This window comes from Spodoptera frugiperda, chromosome 31 (assembly GCF_023101765.2).
Source record: "Spodoptera frugiperda isolate SF20-4 chromosome 31, AGI-APGP_CSIRO_Sfru_2.0, whole genome shotgun sequence".
Taxonomy (NCBI): Eukaryota; Metazoa; Arthropoda; class Insecta; order Lepidoptera; family Noctuidae; genus Spodoptera; species Spodoptera frugiperda.
This window is the reverse complement of record NC_064242.1, coordinates 1,228,959-1,250,660: the sequence shown is the minus strand read 5'-3', so window position 1 is coordinate 1,250,660 and position 21,702 is coordinate 1,228,959. Positions and strand designations below refer to the sequence as shown.

At 35.7% G+C, this 21,702-nt stretch overlaps 3 protein-coding genes across 4 annotated transcripts; all 3 read right to left on the bottom strand.

The window, feature by feature from the left end:
- Positions 1-154: 154 nt before the first annotated feature.
- Positions 155-7,814, bottom strand: LOC118276254 (sorting nexin-12). The gene is made up of 4 exons (XM_035594500.2): positions 7,517-7,814; positions 7,273-7,368; positions 6,500-6,602; positions 155-1,652 (listed from the first exon to the last, which is right to left on the bottom strand). Exons 1-4 carry the CDS (start codon positions 7,688-7,690, stop codon positions 1,525-1,527), a joined length of 501 nt encoding a protein of 166 aa, XP_035450393.1. The 5' UTR covers positions 7,691-7,814; the 3' UTR covers positions 155-1,524.
- Positions 7,815-8,202: 388 nt separating this feature from the next.
- Positions 8,203-13,542, bottom strand: LOC118276427 (pre-mRNA-splicing factor Slu7). The gene is made up of 12 exons (XM_035594730.2): positions 13,226-13,542; positions 12,881-13,035; positions 12,476-12,568; positions 11,945-12,134; positions 11,556-11,638; positions 11,121-11,266; positions 10,451-10,634; positions 9,999-10,144; positions 9,511-9,616; positions 9,084-9,183; positions 8,673-8,869; positions 8,203-8,420 (listed from the first exon to the last, which is right to left on the bottom strand). Exons 1-12 carry the CDS (start codon positions 13,392-13,394, stop codon positions 8,247-8,249), a joined length of 1,743 nt encoding a protein of 580 aa, XP_035450623.1. The 5' UTR covers positions 13,395-13,542; the 3' UTR covers positions 8,203-8,246.
- A 446-nt stretch (positions 13,543-13,988) lies between these two features.
- Positions 13,989-21,554, bottom strand: LOC118276358 (kinesin-like protein KIF20B). 2 transcript variants are annotated; one of them, XM_050707229.1, is made up of 15 exons: positions 21,071-21,554; positions 20,485-20,739; positions 20,134-20,262; positions 19,764-19,874; positions 19,460-19,610; positions 19,000-19,192; positions 18,620-18,768; positions 18,314-18,440; positions 17,855-17,999; positions 17,615-17,713; positions 17,469-17,504; positions 17,300-17,384; positions 14,837-17,207; positions 14,662-14,725; positions 14,102-14,251 (listed from the first exon to the last, which is right to left on the bottom strand). In XM_050707229.1, the coding sequence occupies exons 1-14, from the start codon at positions 21,422-21,424 to the stop codon at positions 14,665-14,667; spliced, it is 4,266 nt and encodes a 1,421-aa protein (XP_050563186.1). In that variant the 5' UTR covers positions 21,425-21,554; the 3' UTR covers positions 14,102-14,251; positions 14,662-14,664. The 2 variants fall into 2 exon arrangements, with proteins under 2 accessions (XP_050563185.1, XP_050563186.1); XM_050707228.1 differs by lacking the exon at positions 14,662-14,725 and having other exon boundaries at positions 13,989-14,251; positions 21,071-21,553.
- Positions 21,555-21,702: the final 148 nt, after the last annotated feature.

Below are 21,702 nucleotides of genomic sequence, written 5' to 3'. Positions count from 1 at the left end.
ATTAGAATATTTACTATAATAACTTGCTAGCTCATAAATTTGTGACAGCTAAAGCTGATTATGTTAATATATTTTGTTAATTTGTCCATTATTAACAAACTATAATCAGCTCATACAAAAAATAGTTAAAGAGCTTACGAATTAAAACACGCAATGACATGATAGCAAATTTATTTATCCTAATACGATAGACATAATACATTGTATTCCAATTTTATTTGGTGTACAACGAAAATACATGTAAATTATACTTCTGTGTAACTAAACAGTCGATTATTATCTAGTGATGGACACACTTTACAGCTAGTGATATAAAGCTAACTTTTTTTATTTATTTTTGTACACCAAAAAGGCTCAGTGTCATTCCTTATCTGAAAACATTTTTTTTTCCATTTCTATAAATAATATTGCCAAACTTCTGATCACCCCTGTAAATAAAGAAACACGTTTTTTAAACTATTACCTAATTTACATCTATGTTATTCAGATTATTTTTAACTTTCGCTCTTTCAACGCACTAACGGTGCATTACAATTTTATACAAAACTGCTCAGCCGTTAACACATCTTTACATCTACCCATAGAGTAACACACAATAATAAATACAAACAATTTCCTTAACGAAATTATAAAAATGAATTAGCCATTAAAATAATGAGATTTATAATGCATTACATGTCCAAATATACATGGCAAACCACAAAACAGTGACCAAATTATGAGCTTGATCGATTTACTAATAATTTCAACAATTCCCAATTATATTGCTTCATCATTTAAACAATAACTTATTTTTGTTCTAATACATTATACTGCGAAACATTATGCACCTCGAGTCGTTCACTGTTCCATTTTTAAAATGAAAAAGAGCATTTTTCTTTTTTTTTATAAAATATAATATGTGGAATGCTGTGCTGTGTTGTTGTCTCAAATAGTTTGCATTACCTTAAGATAATTTATATTGTAATCACTGAAGATTATTGCAAATTGTGTTTCATAACAAAAACTAGAAGGCAAGGTATTGATATTTGTATGTCACAACTGCAATAACATTCGGGAGGAACTTTAAAACTACTCACTTGGTGGAGAGACTGGCCTATCAACATTCAATACCTGTTGTCTTTTAGCTGTCTATTCATTACGTAACACATTGCAACACAGACGCCTGTACCCGAGTCCTCCATGTACCAGACAGACGGACTTATGAATGTAAGTCACCATAAACACTTTCACTGATCAAATTAATATATGTTTACACAATCAACATACATCTGTTATAGGAATAATCTGTGTAGCTGCGAACCTTGTAAATAGTGAAGATATTTGAGTGGGGTCACACACAAGGTCGGAGTGCGCGTGAACTTGCAATTACGGACGCACATACATAACACATAACATCAACATCACGTTTAACAAGGGGAACTATAACACGAGTCCAAAACCTTTTTGGTAATAGGCCAATACGGTGACACAAGGAGGTTGGTTTTAAAGTTCGAAGCTCGCATCTGTTTCCGGTATTGTCTATTATGTGTTTCGTATCTTTCCGGGGACGTAGCTCTTGTCTATGGTGGGCTCCTGGAGGAACATGTGAAGGCACCGCTCGTTCTGCGCCAACGGGTGGCCGGCGATCTTGTTGATGAATACTTCCAGACCTGGAATTACATTAATTACCATTTGATAAACGAAATTTTACTTAATTCTAAAACTTATGATCGAACGGGTAGGGGTTTTTGCTTATTTCCATGTGTCTCCTGTTGAATAAAGGTGTTTATAATATTATATGTACATACGCATGTAATCAAAATGTAAGACACAATGCGACAAAATCAAATAGTTAAGGTATCGTTGAGACACTGCGCTGGTAAAATTGTTAATAGTTATCTAATCATAACTTAAGCTTAGCTGTGAAAGCAAATGATAAAATATTTCCGGTCGATATATCGTAGGATTTTCATTCAGACAAACACATATAAAAAATAGGTTCGTAATCTAGACAGGTGATGCAATAAAAATATTTTATCATAAAATACTTCATTCAGGAAACATCGGGTTCAAATCCCGATATAAATCATTGGAAAGTACAAAAACCTTAGTATATAATTACATATTAAAAAAAAACAATTTATTAGTAAAGTATGTCCGCCCAGTTACGACTACCACTAGATATCAGATCACGTCAAATATGTACAAATTTGAATATAATACATTAAATACATGGCGAGATAGCGACGTATCGCTGATAATGTTAATACGAAACTGTAATGAAATTCGTTTTGTACGCTTTATCTGAATTTCAGCTACATAAGTACATACATGCTACGAATTTTATTATTAACTAATTCAGTTGTGGACTTCCGTAAAAAATGTTAAGTCCGTAAATTGCTAAGTAAGTGTAAGTAAAAAGTTGTTCGTCTGCACGTGCACAGTTAGCCCAGTGGCAGGACAAATGGCTGCGGAGCAACGTGTCGCGAGTTTGATTCCCGCACGAAAGTCACAAAGTTTCATTTCATAATTCCTACATGTAAAACCTATTTTGAAAAATGCACTACGGCAGTTATATAGTAGTAGTAAATGTTAGTGTTAATTAGTACATTCATTTAGTTCATGCATAGATTGTTATACGTGTAACTTTTGTACCTTTTCGTACATGTAGCTTTGGTACCATGTACCTTTCTAGAAGGTACAAAGAAATATCTTAATATAGAAATCTGTCTCAATCAGTATTTTCCGAAATGGATAAATCGACATGAGTTACTATGTATTAATTTCTTAATTATAATTATAAGTAATAGGGAAAATTACTGTGATAACACTGAATAATTAATTAATGCATTTATGTTTATAAATAACAATCACACATCATTATAGGAATTTGCACAATATTAATTTCTTTGAATGCCGAACGATAGTAGAATAATTTTATGACCCAAATTAAGGAAAATATAATGTTAAAACCATTTTCTTATCTCTAGGCTGGTCAGGAAAACCATAGGCCATACATAGAAGTATGACAATAAGTACTACTACCTAATAGTGAGTTCAGGTATTCAAAAAGACATTAAACAAATATAATAATTGTCTACATTTAATAACAATGAGTAATAAAAAAAGATATTTGCAAGATAAAATAGTTTTATCGCATGCAAAACATGAAAGGCTTAATATCCGCTAGATAAAAAATATTGATACAAACTATAACGTCACGCTCACGCATAATAATTAGATATTATTCGAAGAAGTGCCGCCCACTTCAGTCATATTAATTTATATTATACATTTTTAATAGATTAAAAAAATAGAACTTAATTATCATTGCTCCAACACTGTACTGTAAGATAGAAACGTTCTTAAAAACGTTTGGTCCCGTAACTGCAGTCACAAAGTCTACTGCCAAACGTGAAAATTATGGCGAATCACTTCTTAAGAGAGGCCTTTGTTCAGCACTGGACGTAAACAAATTAATCATATTTTATTACTGAGAATTCGGGAAATTAATACCTACTTTACATTTATTTACTGAATATTGGAACTAAAAATAGTTGATTCGAGCTTAACTCACTGGTTAATTTGAGCAGTCGGTGTACTACACCATTTATTGAAACCATATGAAGTACACTATATCTTTTTTAAGTATTACAATCCTTATTGCTTTCAAAATAAAGTTCATATCAAATCAAATTGTCATCGCCGTTGTATGGCTTGAGCAGTCTCATTGCTTTCTACGATTTCTTTAAATTAACTAACCATGATATTATGTTTCCTTAAGCGACAAAGTTTTACTTAAGTTCGCTGGAAACTGAAAAGAAACTGGGCTTGGACAAAGGAATTTTCATACTAGGTAATACGAAAGTTTGTTACATGCTTTTTTTTATTGGGGGATAATCATCCAATGACTTCTCCCGCCTTGGGCGAGCGCGAGAGGGAGGGTTACTCTGTCTTACTGACTAAAAACCACCCCGTTCCTACTTCTGCCCTTGGAGCCGGAGCCCCGGTAAACCCGCTAGGTAGTCCGCAGCTCCGCATTTGTTACATGCATGTAGTTGGTATTATAAGAACAACGTAATTTCAAGTAATCTTCGTTTTAACTATCAAATTATTGTATTTTTCGTGCAGCTAAGTTTGAATACTGATAGATCTTCACAGTTCACACGCGATCTGCCTTGATCAATTCAATTTATGGTATCGTTTGTGTGCACACAACACATAAATCAAGTGGAACATGCAAGGAGTATAGCCAGTATAGGCAGAAAGACGTGAGTGACGTATTTTTTATACAAGCTTTAGTTGTTTATAGTACACCAGGGTATCACACGCAATCAGTATCTATGCGAAACTGAAAGTTATTGGTAAAAGATCAGTATGATAATAATGATATATTGAAAATCGTCACACCTTTTATACCCAAAAGGGATAGGCAGAGTGCACATTGCGGGATGTAATGACACTATACAATTTACACCCACTTTTCACCATTTGTGTTAAAGTCCCATGTAATAGGGGGTGAGCCTATTGTCATAGATATACTGGGGCACAATTCCAGACTCCATGTTACTACAGGAAAACCGATAAGCCGGATAAGCCTAGTAATACTTTGCCCGACCACTCCAACTACGAGGCAGTCACTATGCCCACAACAACTCAAATATTGCGTTTAACAAGGAAACTAGGTACATCAAGAACTATACAAATTAAGTGTTATTGACCCTTCTGAAAGTTTAATGACCTTTCGTTTTATTTATCTGCAGTTTTTTTTATACATATATTTATACATACATATATTTTATGCTTTGCATCCATTGATAAGAATTCTTATAACAATTTGTGATAGTTTTGAGATATCATTATTATCAGAATGAATACAATCACTGATGAAAAATAGGAGGAGCTCCCTCTTTAGAGGGAGTTTACGATAATCCTCACGCGTGGGAGATTTAGGGTCACTGTTTAAGAGGATGCTGCTGCTTTAACGCGCGCGTTTTTGGGAAAATCCATGTCCTTTTGAAAAATAGGTGTCAAAAAAGTTGTACTCAATGGTAAGGTCACATTTTCTAACACAGGGTGACCCCTCAGTACAAGCGAATAAACCAATAAATTACATTTATGCATTGCCCCTTACAATGGAATACATTGTTACGATAATTTGTCTGTTACAACTATTTTTATTTTGGCACTATTTCAAAGTATTTATGCTGTCAGCTAAAGACATTTGTTACAAAATTTTTCTTTAATATGATATCTTTCAAAGATATAGAAAACATTAAGATGCAAACTGCATTTTCCTATAAGAATAAAGACAGAATGTATATAGTAAAAAAGAAAAATACAACTTGAGTGCCTATTATAATATTATTGGATGATAAATCAAGGTGACATCAAAATTGAAATGGACAATTTCACCTAAAGAGACAAAGAAGAGATTGTATCTGAGATAATGATTGTCATTGAATAAGCATAGATCTGTACATGGTAACCAAGTAAAGATCAACTTAATAAAAACTGTAAATAATGCATGATGCATACAAATTAACATAACTAGTCATGTTTCTACAATGTTATCTAACTCAGTATTATAGTATGTAGTAGTGAGCAAAGTATGCTTGGTATAAATCATATTATAATCTGGTGTTACACCTATGATACTGTGTAAGCTGGTTTCACAGATTTTCAGCTTTAGCAAGGAGTTAATGTTGAATTTCCATCTCCAGTCATCGAAAGCTATTAACTTTTTTATTTCTATTTTTCAAAACCTTTTCTCCTCTGTCATGAGTGTGTTTACAAACATACAAGTTCACAAACGCATGACACCTTAAAATTGCTCTGTGCAGAATTCGAAACCACTATACGTTGCGAGGCAGCCGGTTGCCCAGTCACTGCACCAACCGTACAGTTAAACTAAAATAAGTGTGTGGAAGAATTCACTCATCTATTCACCAAAGGGAATGGTCATTTATGTACAATATTGTATAAGAATTTTGCTATTACCAATAAGAGGAATGTCTCAACAAGCAATCAAATAACAAATATGGTCATTCCAATAACATATTGTTTTTAGCACAAAAATATTTGTGTCTTAACAATCATGTAAGGCTTTAACTCTTCTTTTGTGTTGTGTTTACAAGTTTTTAAATAACAAGAGTCAAGGTTATGTTAGTTACACCAAATACTGTTGCTATTTAACATTGATGTTTGCCCTCTGAATTTTATCCTTATTCTGGTTTTAATGCAACCTTATCTATTTTTAATATAGTTGTAACTGGTTTTTGGTGATATTCCTGCTAGGTGCAGTTGATATCATATCTGGTTTGATTCTATAGGATAAGATACACTATAATGTTATTGCAGAATTTAACCTACTGTGTAAGTTTTCATTGAATCAGTAAAAATGTTTTAATGTGATTGCATGATTAAACATTCACATTTATAGTAATACCTAGTATAAACTACACATTATATTATATTGAATATTTATAATTATAATGATTATAATATTAAAACATACCTTTTCTACGATCCTCAATAAATTCCTCTTCAAATATACCATCATCTCCACGGAACGGTAGCTGTCTTTTGAGGGCTTTGCCGGGTAGGGGCGGAACCACAATCTACAAAAAATATTCAGATATTAAATTATTATGACTCACTCATTCATTATTTTATTTTATACATTTTTTGCTATAAGTTACAAAGGTCAAGTTAAGTAGTAAAACGTTAATTAAAATCAATGTTTTACATTGAGTTGATAATGTGACAGTGGTGAGTCATACTTCCTATAGTGATGCATCTGTATCCCACATTATTTCATTCATCAAGTTATTAAATTCTAGACAACTATAGAAACAATCTGTTTTCACATATAAACCATATTTAGATTCATGATATGATAATAACATGCAACAAGGCAATTTATACATTTAATTTGTTACTATGTGTGCATAAATAAATCACAATGATGAAAGTTACAAGTTTGGGTTCTCTTCAAACTGCAAAAGGCAATCATTTGAATGTCACCAGTTCAGTGCCCCTTCTTTATTATTAAATGTGAATAAGCCAATTGTATCACATTCTTACACATATTTTGTAAACAAAACTAGCATAGAAATAAAATATACCAAAAATTATAAACATGCTACATAAAAACAATAAGTTAACATATCAAATTAATAGAGAGCTAGCTCACAAATGATTCATACGTAACAATAAACATTTTTGTTCACTGATAACAGAGAAAAAACATGAACTCTTTATCAATCATCAAATTTATGTTGGACTTACCTTACTGTCTCTTTCCAATTCGTTTCTAAGCCATTCAAAATCGCTGTACCGCCGTCTCACGCTGGATTCTTTTACTTTAAACACTGGCAGGTTCGTCTGGAAGGAAAAAACTTGGTTTGCTAGAATAATCTCATCGTATCGGCGTACTGTCGCGACCCACCGAGATACGCCCACTAATTCTCGTTGCCGCGTCGATAGCGGCCGTTAATCTAATTAGATGACAATAATAGAGTCGGCAGCTTACCCTCATACGAACTTCGTAATCCGTGTAACGTTTTTTCCCTACTCCCATGGTCGTGACTGGGTTCACGACGTCGATTTCTAGGAAGTTAGCCGGTGCCGCGTAGGCATCATCCAGGGTCTGCTTCTTCACGTTCAGTCGCCTCGTCGCATCGGCTGTCGTGTCTTCAGCCATCATTACTCTTTATTTATTGTAACAATCACAAAAACTATGAATAGGACGGTCCACTAATCAAAAAGGAAATGAAAAATGACAAGAGTGAAACATCGTTTGACATTTCAACAAATATGGCGGCATTGGCGTATTAAAAAATCTACCAAAAATGGTAATTTTTGTTGGATTCTTGTAACAAACAATAGGAATGAAACAGAATATTTTTCGTGGGCTTATCAGAGTTCCCATAAAAATGAAAAATTTTTGCTATTACTTTCAATACTCGAACATTACCATTTATTTAACATTATTAGGTACAAATGTTTATTTTCAGATGGTAACACTGAACGCATTTTGATTGCAAACTTTAAAATTGGCAATGGAAATTATTGTTCTGCCACATTTATGACATCATTAAATAAAATTGCATGATTCACAAGCGTTGAAGGTAAACAACAAAGAGTTTTTGTATAAAGCATGTTTGGCATCATAAGTCAGTGAGCTCTAAACTATTTATGGAGGCGATAAAACAAAAGTTTTATATTAATTCATATTTTATTTAACTTATTTACAATCATGATCATAGAAATTGACTCATAGGGTCTTCCTCGCGCCTCTTCTTCATTTTGTATGCCTCTAATTCATCTTCTGTGGGTGCCTTGACTTCGTACATACTGTTGTACGGACGTTTCCTTTCGTCCACTGAGAGAAGATATTCTGCACGTTTCTGTTGTCTTTCTTCCATTTCCAAAGCCTGACAGCGCAAAAATAAAAATGTAATCTTAAAGTTCACTTATTCTAGAATATCTTGGCAAGAACAAAACTTGTAATGTTTAAAAGGTTGGTCATCAAATTAAAAAAAAAGATAAATAGATAGATAAAGCCTATTAATTAATCAGCATAACAGCCACCAGAAATTCACTGCTGAATACAGGCTAAATCTAAGTCATTCTATGTAATTCTAAGGCTGCTGACTTAGAATTACATTTTGAACACAATGAAATACCTTTTTCAATTTATCTTCTTCCCGTTTCTCCTTCTTAAGGTCCTTCTTCTTCTTCTTTTTGGCTTTCTTCTTATTCTTCTTCTTCTTACTAGTCTTTTCTGTCTTAGATCTAATTTCCTCCTCAGACTCTGAGGAACTGCTGTCTGAACTTGATTCTGATGATGATGAGGATTTCTCTGCTTTGTCCTTCTCTTTTTCTGAGAAAATATGGATAAATATTTAGTCTTAGCAAGAATTCGCGGTATTATTTCTATCCTATATTTACTACTATATGCCATAAAATGTTTAAGAACAGTCAGATCAATTACAGTATAAAAGATAAATATCGAGTTTGAGCTGCTTCAATACAAGGGGAGAAACAAGTGTACAGTCTACAACTATAAAATATATGGATCAATGATTGTTAATTACCTTTTTCTTTCTTCTCTGTGTGTTCCTGTGAAACGGCTGCTTTCTCTTCAGGTACGTCCAACACCACGGATTTGCCTGCCTCGCCGACACAGTACGACATCTGGTTAAAAAATAAGTAAGGTTGAAAATTATATAGAATACAAGAGCTATGAAATATTGTAAAGGAAGTAATTTAAGTGTGGGAGAGCCCAGTTTCGGCACGAATGGGCCGACGACTCGATCGGAGTGATACCATGGTCTCACAGGAAACAGGCGTGAAACAACGCTTGCGTTGTGTGAGTGAGGTTAAGCCGGAAACGCACTTGTAACGCCTCTGGTATTTCAAGTGTTTATGGGCGGCGGCGATTGCTTACCGCGATGATCCCTGTGATCGTTTACCGACTTATTCCATAAAAAAATCGTCATCAATGTCGAACAAAGTACATACCTTTATAAAGGAGTGGCAACACTTGTACCCCCACTGTCCGTCGTGCCAGTACGAGCCCCACACGGACGTGTGATTGTTTATCAACACATCTTCCTCGTATTTACTCCTGTAATTACACAATCAACATTACATAATCTGAGCCTAGTTTGTTGTTGGGAAATTATGAGATCATATAAAAAAATAAAAGACATTGAACAAAATACACTTGGGAGGAAAGAAATTAATGAAGCCAAAAGTGTTTACTTTTTCATTTTAAAGAGTCCTCTATAAAAATATATTCATTTTACAACATAATACACTCTTTCCAAAGCTAATTAAATTGTCTTTTAGACGACATACATAACCAATCAATACTTGTAACAGAAAATATTTATCAAGAAATATAAAACAAAAATGCTATCGGCTCTGTTTCCTTGCAATTAATTCTGTCACATCCAGTTTTGAATGTATATCCACATCCATCATTCATCCATATCATGTGTACTCACTTGGCGAGCTGTTTCTCAGGTCCCTGTACGAGTGTTCCGTCCCTGTTGTACCTCGTGAACACTTCGGTCTGGGCTAGCAACAGCTCCTTGGGGGGCGCGGCCAAATGTTCCTCGCCGCCGTACTTCTCTAGTATAGATTGTTTCACCTGAAATCATTGCAATATATTATTACTAGCTTCTGCCAGCGGCTTCACGTGTGTTCCCGTGGGTTTCACGATCCCTTCAGACAGTAAAAACCATAAACTCACAAACTTTTACATTTATAATATTAGTAAAGTTTTACCCTTTTCTATTTTCGAAAGAGCAGGCTTGTAACTTTTAGTCAGAAAATTTTTCATAGGGTTTGGTATTATAACTTTTGTGATACATACTAAATTAATTATTATACTTTTCGGCTCACAAAATTCAAAACTCAACTCAATAATTACACATTTCAAAAGTACAAAACTGACCTGTGACTTAAAATGGTCCTTCTTATGATGGTACTGCCGCTGCAGTAGCTGCAACTTGGTGGGCTCGGCCAGTAGATGCACGTCGAGGCCGCGGGACTGCGCCTCCCACGCGAACATCTGGGCCTCCGCGTGAGAACGAGTGTCGCCGCTAAACCGGACGAAGTTCTCGCCTTGGTAGTCTGACCTGATGATAAAAGAAGAGATTAATTTATTATTACAAATAACATATATTGTTTCCTAAAGAATTAAGTATAGGTACATATGGTCGGTCCAGGGATAGGAAGAGTCATTTGATGATTTTTCATCACGTCATAATAATAGTAGTATTCACTTTCTACCGCATGTCGGGTCGATCGGTGGGCAAAAGTACAACTGAGTATAAGCCCACTTAACGTTAACTGGCTTCTAGGCAGGCCCAGAAGGAGATGGCGGGACGAACTTGACACCTACGATAAGGTTTGGCCACAGAAAGCTCTGCACAGAGAGGAGTGGAAGGAGGGTAGAGAGGCCTTTGCCCTGCAGTGGGACGATCATGGCTAAAAATAAATAAATAACTTTCTGCCAGTTATGTTATGAATCTTGTCTAATCGGTATAGAGCCTATTGTTCAGTACCAGAACTAGATACAATACCAAAGTTTGTTAAATTACTAAGAATTTTGATAAACTTACTCAGCCGCAGCAGGATTAGGGTTGTCCCTCATGGAACGCGTCTTGGGGTCGTAGTAAGCGGAGTTGGGGTCCAAGTTGCGCAAGTACTTGGCGGTGTCTTCTCTGATACGCAAATTACGCACCGTGATACGTTGTTTGGAGTCCACCTGGAATAATGACAGTATTTTAAAGGCACTGTGTATTACAGAAACAATGGCACACATAATATTAATTAAGTATAATAAAAAGGTATTTTTTACAGTTTGTTACACTAAATTGCATGCATAAATCAATAAGAAGATAATATCAAATGCACGGTAGGCGCGGTGGCTGCGGAACTCTGGGTTAGATTCCTGCGAGGAGCAACTCATTGTGTGACCCACAAATTGTTGTTTCATATCTAGGTGTAATGTGAAGAAATGTCTGTCTAGAAATTAAAAAATATCTTATGCATACCTTAGTACCAGGCATGTCTACTTCATCCACATACTTATCTTCATCCTCCTCAGCATTGTCGTCATCTTCAGTGGCTGTTGGGTCTGGAATTTTCAAATAATTTTGTTAATTTGCTTAATTTATTATTATACTTATTAAAAGTTGAAAACTAGAGCATTAAAAATAGACCTCAACAACCTACGTCATTGAAATAACTATTAAATTAATTGAATTATGAATTTCAAACATAAATGTCTGTCGGTATGACAATAGAAAACACATGGTGTTTCACATAGATCTGTGTTCCGACATACAATGGGTTAAAGGAATGGTGTATGAAACCAAAGTATATATATATTATTATTATTATCTTCCAATGAACAATATGAAGTTTAAATTTTATTTCATACCTTCTTCCAACTTCTTAGCTCGTAGTTCCCTCTTAGCATCTTCAACTTTCTGGTACTCCTCTATGATAGCCTTGTGCTGCTGAGGATCGTAACCGTTCCACCTGTCGCGCTTGCCATCGTAACTCAGGTTCAGGTTTGGTTGCGCAAACTCATCTGCTGCAATACCAGCATTAGTGAATTTTGCTCCGATCTGTAAATGTGAAAAAAAATTATGTTAATTTTTAACTTTTATAGAAGAAGCTATTGAAGTGTTTGAATGTTATCTAAATAGAAATGGTCTCCACATTAGACTCCAGTCCTATTGGTGCATCTCGCTGCCTTGCATAGTCACTGCATCAGTTTCATTTTCTATGACAAACCCCATTTTCCCACAGCTGTTGCTCTATGTGCAACAGACAATTGGTGCCAGGGCCTAATCAACATGTTAAAAACAGAGTTTTAACTTTAAATACTTTTCTTAACTTTGGTAGCTAGTTTTAAGTGCTGTGAATTAGTTGTATTATTTAGGTGAACGGATGAACTGAAACTTACCTTTCTAGGTCTATCTAAGCAGTCTTTCTTTTTGTGTGTCATTGCTCCACAATTCTCACAAGCACCCTTCCTATATTTTGTTGCTACTTTGGTCTGGAAAAGAAACAATGAGTTTGAGTATTTAGTTAAATCAATATTTTAAAATAGAACTTAAAACTATTCATGATCATGGCATGTGCAACAGTGCCGAAATATCGGTAACTCGAAAAAACTAATGAACATGGTAAATATCCCATTTTAATTTCTAATGATATTAATATGATCTATGTATGATTTACAGTATGTTTTTTTCTTTTTAAATAAACTCTTTGAACATTCAAAGAGTTAAAGAATCTTAGACAATGTAAAACTAATTTGATTTCAACACAATCCGTAACTAGAATTCAATTTTAAAATACCACTCACTGTATCCACTCCCTTGTGGTAGTATGTGTCTAGTTTAGTAAAGGAAGCTTCCTTGTCTTCCTGTGGCCTCTGATGCTTCAGGGTCGGCCCAGCAGTTCCATAGTACCATGGTGCAGAAGATATGTACTGAGGAATGTGAGGGTTTATGTCCTTGCCTGAAAAAAGAGTTTAGATGTTAGGTAAAAGGTTCAAATAGTGTCTCAATCCTTTGTTAAGTTTCATTATACTTCAATGTAACCATACCTAGTATTATAATAGTGGAATAATATTAGAATATCACAACAATATACACCATGTTTACATCGAGATTTTAACTGAACTAAATAAAGATTCTGTTATTTATACCTGTTTCATCCACAGCAGCGGGTGCTGTACCAGCCTTCCGAGCCTCTTCCAACTCCTTGGCTTTCCTCCAGTCCTCCCTGGACTTCTTTTTTGGTTCATCTTCTTCATCACCAATGTCATCTTTGTTACGCAAAATTTGCGACACAGCGGTGCGAGCACCCGTCGCCATTGTACTAGATTGTTTTATTTATTGTCTACAAATATCACTTGATTATTGAAATAATTATTAAACACAAATTAATCCCGAAACGTAAATGTTTGTGTGATTATATGGTGGTTTTTTGACAAGTGTTTGACATTTGTGCCATGTTTTACAAATGGCGTCGTATTTTTGACATGACACGTTTCGTTCGGAAATAATATGCATCAATCGTTTAACTTTTAAGAAAAAAACAATAACTAAATTCTCATTTTAGTATAAGGAAAAAAATATTTAAAATCAATAATCTGTCCAAAACCACAGACATGACCAGCTCATTGCTATTTTTTTTATGTTATAATAAGTCTGCAAACAAGCAATTGCCCTATTACTGACTACTACATACCTTGATAATAAGCAATAAACACCGCCCAGCGAAACTTAATAGAACTGACTCAATTTAAAAAACTCACTACTGACCTGTCTCTTTGGCATAGCATTGATACAATTTTGCGTAAACGGGAGTTTTCGCTAAATTATGAAGGCATTATGAATATCATTGATCGATTTGGTATCAACAATGAAATAGATTTTAAGGGCTAAAGGTAAATAAGAAACGCAATATAAACCATAAACCATTTAAAATAACCATAATTATAATTATTTATTGATACATCATAAAGTCATTTGATACAATAATAAAATTTTCATTAATTTAGATAAAGAAAAAAACAAATTCGTCAATTCACAGTTTGCGGCGGGCTCGCGGACGGTGGTAGGAGGGTCGTGGTACATAAATACGTTCGTTACTGTCTCCCGTCTGGCTGAGGGACTCTTCCAGAGGTTCCGCGCGAGGAGTGAACAGTTTGCGACGACTCCGAGTGACGCTGCGGAGAAATAATCATTTTAAATCTCCCACATTTAGTCTGAGGCAAAACGAAGCTTAGCATAAGTCACACTAGTTAGTGAGCCAGCGAGCGAGCTGGGCGAACATTCTCATCACCATTATATCGCCGAAGTAATTAAAAAGCTATTTGTTTACAATACTCGGTCGCTCGCTAGATGGCGCAATGCAATGTGGAATGCGCTTTAAAGTCAGTCATAGGAAGCGCAATGGTTTTGATAATAAGACTTGTGATTTTACTTGTATAATTGTATATTGTTGACTTAACTTTCATCTTGCGGTCCATCATATTTAGCCCTATTTTTATTAATAGAGTTCCCCCCACCAACAAAATCAGTACCACGGAAAACATAAAACTTATTACTTGAATAATTTAAAAATAAAACTAACTACCTATCATCTGTCAGAATCATGTCGCTGCTTAATGCGAAGAGACCGTTTCGAATTTCGAAGCATCCTATAGGAAAAAATATAGAAAGAGTAAAGAAGACAGTATTTTAGGAGTAGATAGAATAAGAAAGGTATTGGAATTATTCCCCAAAGGAGAACTTTGTAAGAGCAAACTAACCTTTTAGATGGACAACTCTGTATCCCTAATAATGGCGGTAGATTCTCCTCTGCGCCTTTTTCTGGTGAAGGTATATCTTTAAGGTCTTTTTTAGGAGCAGGCACGTCCAGAGTGACGTCAGAGAATTCGCTCTGCAAGTTCACGATATCTTTTAGCTTATCATCAGATTCATCGTCCTGATTCTTCCGCCTCCGTAATCTAAGGTTCCTTTTACGAGCTTTACTTTCACATTTAGCTTGACTCTCTGCCAATATTATTTCTTCTTCTTTTCCTTTATTAACTTTAGAGTCCTCAGCCTTGGATTGTTTCTTTCGTAAATTGTATTTAGTTTCGTCTTTGTCATGCTTTTCATTGTTTTCGTTTACTTCTGACACTAATAGTTCGAATTCTGTGGCTCTGGGTGCTGTGATGTCTTTGTAGATGTTTTCAAATTCTTCAATTGTATTATCTGGTTTAGCTCCATCGATTGTATAATCTCCTTTAGCTAGTATATCGTTAAAGGTCTGATTGGGTTCATCTGTAGATATTGCTGGCTCTAACTTGGCCTCCTTTGTAATATCTATTTTGCATTTGCTGATTTCATTCGCATCTTCAACTGATGACATTGGTTCTAACTTAATTTCTTTCTTTATATTAATTTGTACTTCTTTGTCCTCAGGTTCAATTACTTCTCTGATAGATAATCTAGGCTCCAAATCAGTTTTTGCTCCTTTCTTAGCAGATAACTGGTTTAGAACGAGTTTCTCGATAGATTTCCTTGCAATTTCAACATTATCATCTGGCTGGCATTCTTTAGGCTTTTGTGTAACTGGTGAATCGAATCCATCGAATATGTCAACAGAGTTGTGTTTCTTCGTCAACCTAGTTTTATGTACGGACGAAATAACATCTGATTTCGTGAAGCTCTCGCCTAGAAGTTTTTTGATAGTGCTAGGTTCAAAGTCAGCCGCAGCAGCGTCTTTGACAATAGATGGCGACCTGTCCTCATCATATTTCATCAAATTATTTATTTTCTTATTAGAGACTTCGACGTTAGCACTAATATTATCAAAATAAGTGCGTTTTTCTTTAACTACAGTGGGTTCTTCTGCCTTTTTATCTTTATTAGAAGTATCATTACTTTTGTCTGATACATTGTCGAAATATGTTCGTTTTTCTTTTAGGATTTTGATATCTCCAAATATGTAATAGTTTTTACTGGACTCATCATCTTTATCTTCGCATTCCTTTGAAGCTTGTTCCAGCTGTTCAAATTGCCTTAGCGATGCATCACTTCCCTGATGAGTTTTGAAAGATCTGATGATTTTCCCAACTAATGTGTCTGAGACTTTTTCTGCAGCCTTCATATTAATATTAGTTTTTGCTCTTATAAGACTACTAACTGGTTCTGTTTTTTCAGGAGCTTTCATATCGATATGAGACTTTCCTCTCAGCATTTTACTGATTGGCAATTCTGATACTACTTCTTTAGTTTGTACATCACCAATTTTATCAGTATTTGTTTCAGGAGAGGTACTTTTGATTACATTTTCTGAAGATTTGATGTCAACATTAGATTTTTCTCTAACAATAGGGATTTTGAACACTTCAGTGGTAACTTCATTAGGGATATTTTTATTACTCTCAGTTACATCATCCTTTCCATCCCTCCCATCATTACTTTCACTAATCTTAGATACATTTGTGACGGGATCTTCCACGAAATAAGTACCTCTGAAGGAATTGAGCTTATTTTCCTCTGATTTCTCAATAACTTTACTATCATTAACAAAGTAAGTCCCTCTCAAATCTGCTTTAATACTTCTAATGCTCTCATTCTTAAACTGTATTTCATCATCGTCCATTCTCTGATCAGTTAGACTTTCGTTCTCCTTGTCAAAAGTAGTTTCACTACCATATGTCATATTTACATCATTTTTCAGACTATCATCAACATCCTGACACTTATTGCTTGTTATAAGTTCTTCATTAACTTTTACATCACTTTTGTCATCATGGTATGTTACATTCGATTCTGTAGCTTTGCTTTCCTCTAGATTGTCAGTAGTTATTTCTCTTTTACTAATTTCTTCATCCTCGCCTGCAGGATAGGTAGAGTTTTTCGAATCATCATCATTTTGTAGTGTTTCATGCGATTCTTCAAGGTCACTGTCGCATTCCTCATCAATGTTGTCTATAGTGTGAATGCTGCCATTGTCTCGTTTCTCATTTTGTAACACAATAGATATGGATCGGTTTATTTCTTTCTTGAAGATAGGTTCGAGACTTTCGTTAAATGGATCATTTGTTTCTTCGTCTGATTCGTCCTGTTCACTCTCTGAGAGCGACATCACGTCTTCTTGTGGAGGAGTTGTATCTTTGAATGCTTTTTCTGGAAAAAATGGAAACATCAATTAGTTTTATGTGATAAAATTGACAGGATGAGACTAGTCATAACTAAATAAAAGGTTTTTATAGTCTTACCATCTCTCTCTTCTATACAAGTACGAAGATGTTCTACTTCTTTCTCGGCTCTTGCCCTCGCGAGTCGTTCAGCTGTTAATTTCTCCTGTAACCAAGGATTAACGATTTGAATCGTATTCTGAGAAAATTTTAAGTAGAATTCAAAATGATAATTAGGTTTTGAGCTCACCTCTAGCACAGCTATTTCTGTCATCAGTTGTGAGACCTGTAAAACGGAAGAAAGTATTCAGTCTCCAAAGATAACATATTTTTAGAAATGATAGCAAGAATTGAAAGTCATTAAGTTTCAACAAATTTGTTGCGATTTGTGCTCACCTTGTTTTGCAGGAAACGTGACGGAGTTCCAGCGTCATTTTTGGGCGGCGCCGGCACCTTAGCTAGTCTGCTTTCATATTCTTCGATCATGTCTTCCATCTGTAATATCAATTACATATTTAATTATTTGAGATATAAAAAATCATTATATTTTTGCAAGGAAAAGTTCAAATAAAAATGTGTTAAGTTATAGTGCTATGTCTATCTCTTGTGTTCTACCTATAACCCAATCTCTCATACCTCACAGCGTAAAGCTTCAAGCTGCGCCTCATAATACTGCTTGGTCATGTCCTTGGCTTCCTCCACCAGCTCGCGCATGGTGTTGGCAGACTCCTGCTGTTTCTCCTCCATGGCTGCCAACAACTCTTTGTTGCGGGCTTGTGCTCTGGAAATTAATAACATATAACATTTGTTTTACGAAATAAAAATTGTTAGAGTTGTAGGATTTATTTTGGGTTTTGTAAATACAAATTGAGTTAGAGAAATATCTCAAATCTAATATGTTTAACTGTGACTAACTAGAGTTGAAACATTCAAGTCACAAGTAACTGTTGGATAAAATAGTGGAAGTAATTGTTTAGTTGAAATATCTTCCAATTAGTGACAATAAATGAAGTAATATTGCATCTTCTTGAATATTTTTAAATAAAACTTGTATAATGCGTTATAATTTTCAATTAGCAGTATACATATACTTACTGCACAAGTTCGAAGTGTAGTCTCTCGTTGTCGGCGCGTAGTTTCATGACCTCAGCGCTGGATCCGATGGTAGTGTCCTGTGCGGTACTGCTCTCAAGGGTAGTTGTTAACATTGTGTTGTTTATCTCTGTGGGACACAAATATCTTTTAAGGAAACTCTCAGTAGCAATAATCACCAATATTACGGCTAATGTAATAGTTTGATGAAACTAATATACAATAAAATTAGTTACCACTAATGAACCAAATTATGTTTGTTTGTCCGTATAAGTATGTTAACGTAATTGAGCGTAAGTATGTACTCACGTATATCTTGAGCGACAGCTGCCAAACTGAGGACATGTTTAGTTTCGTGAGCATACTCCGGCGAGGGATTGAGCGTGACCACCATACTGACTGCCTCGCCTCGTACTCCTGATAGACCCGTGCCGAGTAGACGGGTCAGCTTCGATTCTCTGGGAGTGGAGTAATAATAGTTGTAGTTAATTATGTGCTAAGCCTTTAACCTGCTAGGCTGACGAACGAACAAAGCGTAGAATAGCGAAAAGTAGTTGTTCTATGAATGTTATGGATTGTCATTTGATGTGGTGGAACAATATTTTATAATTTACAGTTCATTGAAAGGTGTCAGACGACCTATTCTCGAGTTACACTCGCAGTTTTGCGTGTTCTAAAGATATTAGTACCTGTAGGGCACCATGGCTTCGTGTCCCGTCCTCTGCTTGCGGCGCAGCATGTGCAGACAGCGCTCGAGTACATGCAGCGAGGAGTTGATGGCGCGCGACTCCAGCATGCGCGCGCCCGTGTTGCGCGTCGCACGCGCGCGCTCGCACCCCGCCAGGTCGCACAGACGCACGTACGATGTACGGACGCCCTCCGCTGATTAACACAAAATCAATTATACTACGATCATTGTATTTGACATCGATTAACGCGGCGATAACGCGTGTTGAACTCAATTTGGAAACCAAGTAAACAGAGCCTGTCAATGTACAGTATCGCGCATTGTACCCAGGTTAAACCCTCATGACTATCTGCTGATCAAGTATTGCACATCTTAAATGTAGACAAAAAGAAGCTTTAACAAAACTGTCATAAACACGAGTTAGTGGCTAGAAAGTATATTCTAAGCTAGTTATTACTAACATGTCTCAGTAAGCATAGTGATGGTAAAGATGCAGTGTGAGCGCGAGGAGTGCGCGTGTACTCCGGTGGCTGCCACGACGAGGTTGTGTTTCCCCGCTACCATCACGTCGTATGCTTCTTCACCGGACCGGACGAAAGCTTGGGTTGCACCCTGAAATATGCAAAAATGTAAAGAAACAACTCTAATAATACGAAATTTTGGACAAGTAATGATATAATATGAATATGTTTTCACAACTGCAATGAATTGATAAAGGTTGACTAATCAAAGTTTTAAAGTCTTACTTAAAATTGTTGTTTATACCTTAACATAAACATTTCCAGAGGTGTCTTCTCTTATTCTTAACTTAGTCCTCTTCTCTGGAGGTGCCAGTAAGTCATACACAGCTTCATTGTAAATCTCCACAAAAGATACCTGTAAAGAACAAATATATAATACAAATATTATTAAAGGTGTACATGCAATCATTAAGCCGTAAATCATACGACATCTCCTCCATTCTTGAATGATTTTGCCTATGGGCTCCCACACAAAACTGCGATGCGATTTAGTGCGGCGTAGTTTTGTATGGGAGCCCATAGACGCAAAATCATTCAAGAATGGAAATTGGAATTCATTGATGGAATCTCATTGGGAAATGGTTGAAACTAAATAGATGTAAAGCATTTCTTACCCAAACATAGTGTCTGATCCTGTTGGAGAGGTCTATAGAGCTCGCCGTGAGGTCGCTGTGTAGTTGTGCACTCATGCGCCGGTACTTGTCGCGGAGCGGCGCCGATACGTGGCGCAGTCGCTTCACCCACTGAAAGTAAAAGTGTTGAGTTAGTTCTGTGTCTGTATTTTACAAATTAATTTGAACTAGTATAAATCTGAATTGGAATATGCATAATATTTTCTTAAATTTTAGTCGTTGTGCCATTGATTTCATGATTTTAGCTAGCAAATCATTCAAAGTTCTTTATGAATACAATAGACCTACTGAAGAAGCTATTAGCTTCTTCTTTTTTGTGAATTTATGAAGTACCTGTAACTCATAATCCTGTTCATGATGATCTAGCTTCTCAGCTCCACTCTCAGCAGGTCTGAAGGCAGGTTGCTGTGCAGCGTCCACCAGTCGGAACACATACTCCAGGGAGCGAGGCACCAGGCCCGGGGCTCCCACCGTGCCCATCAATGTGTATGTCTTGCCTGACCCTGATGCTCCATAAGTGAGCAGAGTGAAATTCTGACCCTCTGGTAACTTTCGAAGGTTTTCTTTCACAACTGCTTCAAATATTTCCTGGAAATAAAATTATAATCTAACTATTTATACATAAATGATAGATAAATACTTTATCTTACTTGTGTAAATTTACAAATAATGTAAAGGTAAGTCTTAGGAGTAAGCAATCATAAAAATGGATTTTTTTATGGGTCTAGTTGGAATCTGGTAAGAATCAAGTCACAATAATTTTTAAAACATATAATAAGTTTTTGAGTTTCTAAGATCCACAGATCAAGAACGGTAGTGATAGAAGGTGTTGGAGAATTAAAAGGAACTATGCTGATAACATAACCAGTTACACCAAGGTCAAAGTCAAACGGCAAAAAGTAAGGTAAACATCACTCACCCTCTGACTACATTCTGCACCGAAGATTTTGGAGAATGTGTACATTTTGGAGACATTGTGCTGGGTGCGGCGCCCGTGGCCTGCGGTAGCAGTATCCAGTGATGTAACCAGACATCTGTCTGAACGGACTTCGTACAAAGTATTTGGAACTTTACACGGCTTTAATCTTAAGTACACCTGCACCAAATCTGGCTCTTCAATCTCTGAATCCTCCTCAAATAATTCCAATAAATTCGTTCCCTTCTGAGGCCTCGGGCGCATAAACGGATTCTGTATCAACGGAGGTCTAGGCTCGATAAACGAAGGAATGTCTCGCCTCGACACTTCATTGTCTGAGTATCGCTGCTCTAACATTTTTTAACCTTATATCTAAACACTAACTACACATTAATTAATTAATTCGTAAAATATTTCATCTATCAACGAACAAAACAAACGGCAAAACGGTTCAACTTTTGAAAATATGTTTTTGATATTACAATGTTGGTAGCGCTGATTTGACCACAGACTATAACAGACCGATAGTGTGTTTTCAGTTACAATTTAAATTAGGTAAATCTGGCTACACCGATTGCGATTTTTTAACATTCTGTAAAATACGGCTCAAAAGACTATGGCTTGTACCCTCAGGT

Bases quoted from the DNA above. Each gene is read 5' to 3' on its own strand.
- LOC118276254 (XM_035594500.2), bottom strand. From the start codon at position 7,690: ATGATGGCTGAAGACACGACAGCCGATGCGACGAGGCGACTGAACGTG. The intron at 7,369-7,516 runs GTAAGCTGCCGA...TTTTCCTTCCAG, and splicing joins ATTACGAAGTTCGTATGAGG to ACGAACCTGCCAGTGTTTAA. The intron at 1,653-6,499 runs GTATGTTTTAAT...ATGTAATTCCAG, and splicing joins TATTGAGGATCGTAGAAAAG to GTCTGGAAGTATTCATCAAC.
- LOC118276427 (XM_035594730.2), bottom strand. From the start codon at position 13,394: ATGGCGACGGGTGCTCGCACCGCTGTGTCGCAAATTTTGCGTAACAAA. The intron at 13,036-13,225 runs GTATAAATAACA...CTCTTTTTTCAG, and splicing joins CGCTGCTGTGGATGAAACAG to GCAAGGACATAAACCCTCAC. The intron at 12,135-12,475 runs GTAAGTTTCAGT...TCACATTTACAG, and splicing joins GCTTAGATAGACCTAGAAAG to ATCGGAGCAAAATTCACTAA.
- LOC118276358 (XM_050707228.1), bottom strand. From the start codon at position 21,424: ATGTTAGAGCAGCGATACTCAGACAATGAAGTGTCGAGGCGAGACATT. The intron at 17,714-17,854 runs GTATGAGAGATT...TTGATATTACAG, and splicing joins TTGAAGCTTTACGCTGTGAG to ATGGAAGACATGATCGAAGA. The intron at 17,505-17,614 runs GTGAGCACAAAT...TCCGTTTTACAG, and splicing joins CACGTTTCCTGCAAAACAAG to GTCTCACAACTGATGACAGA.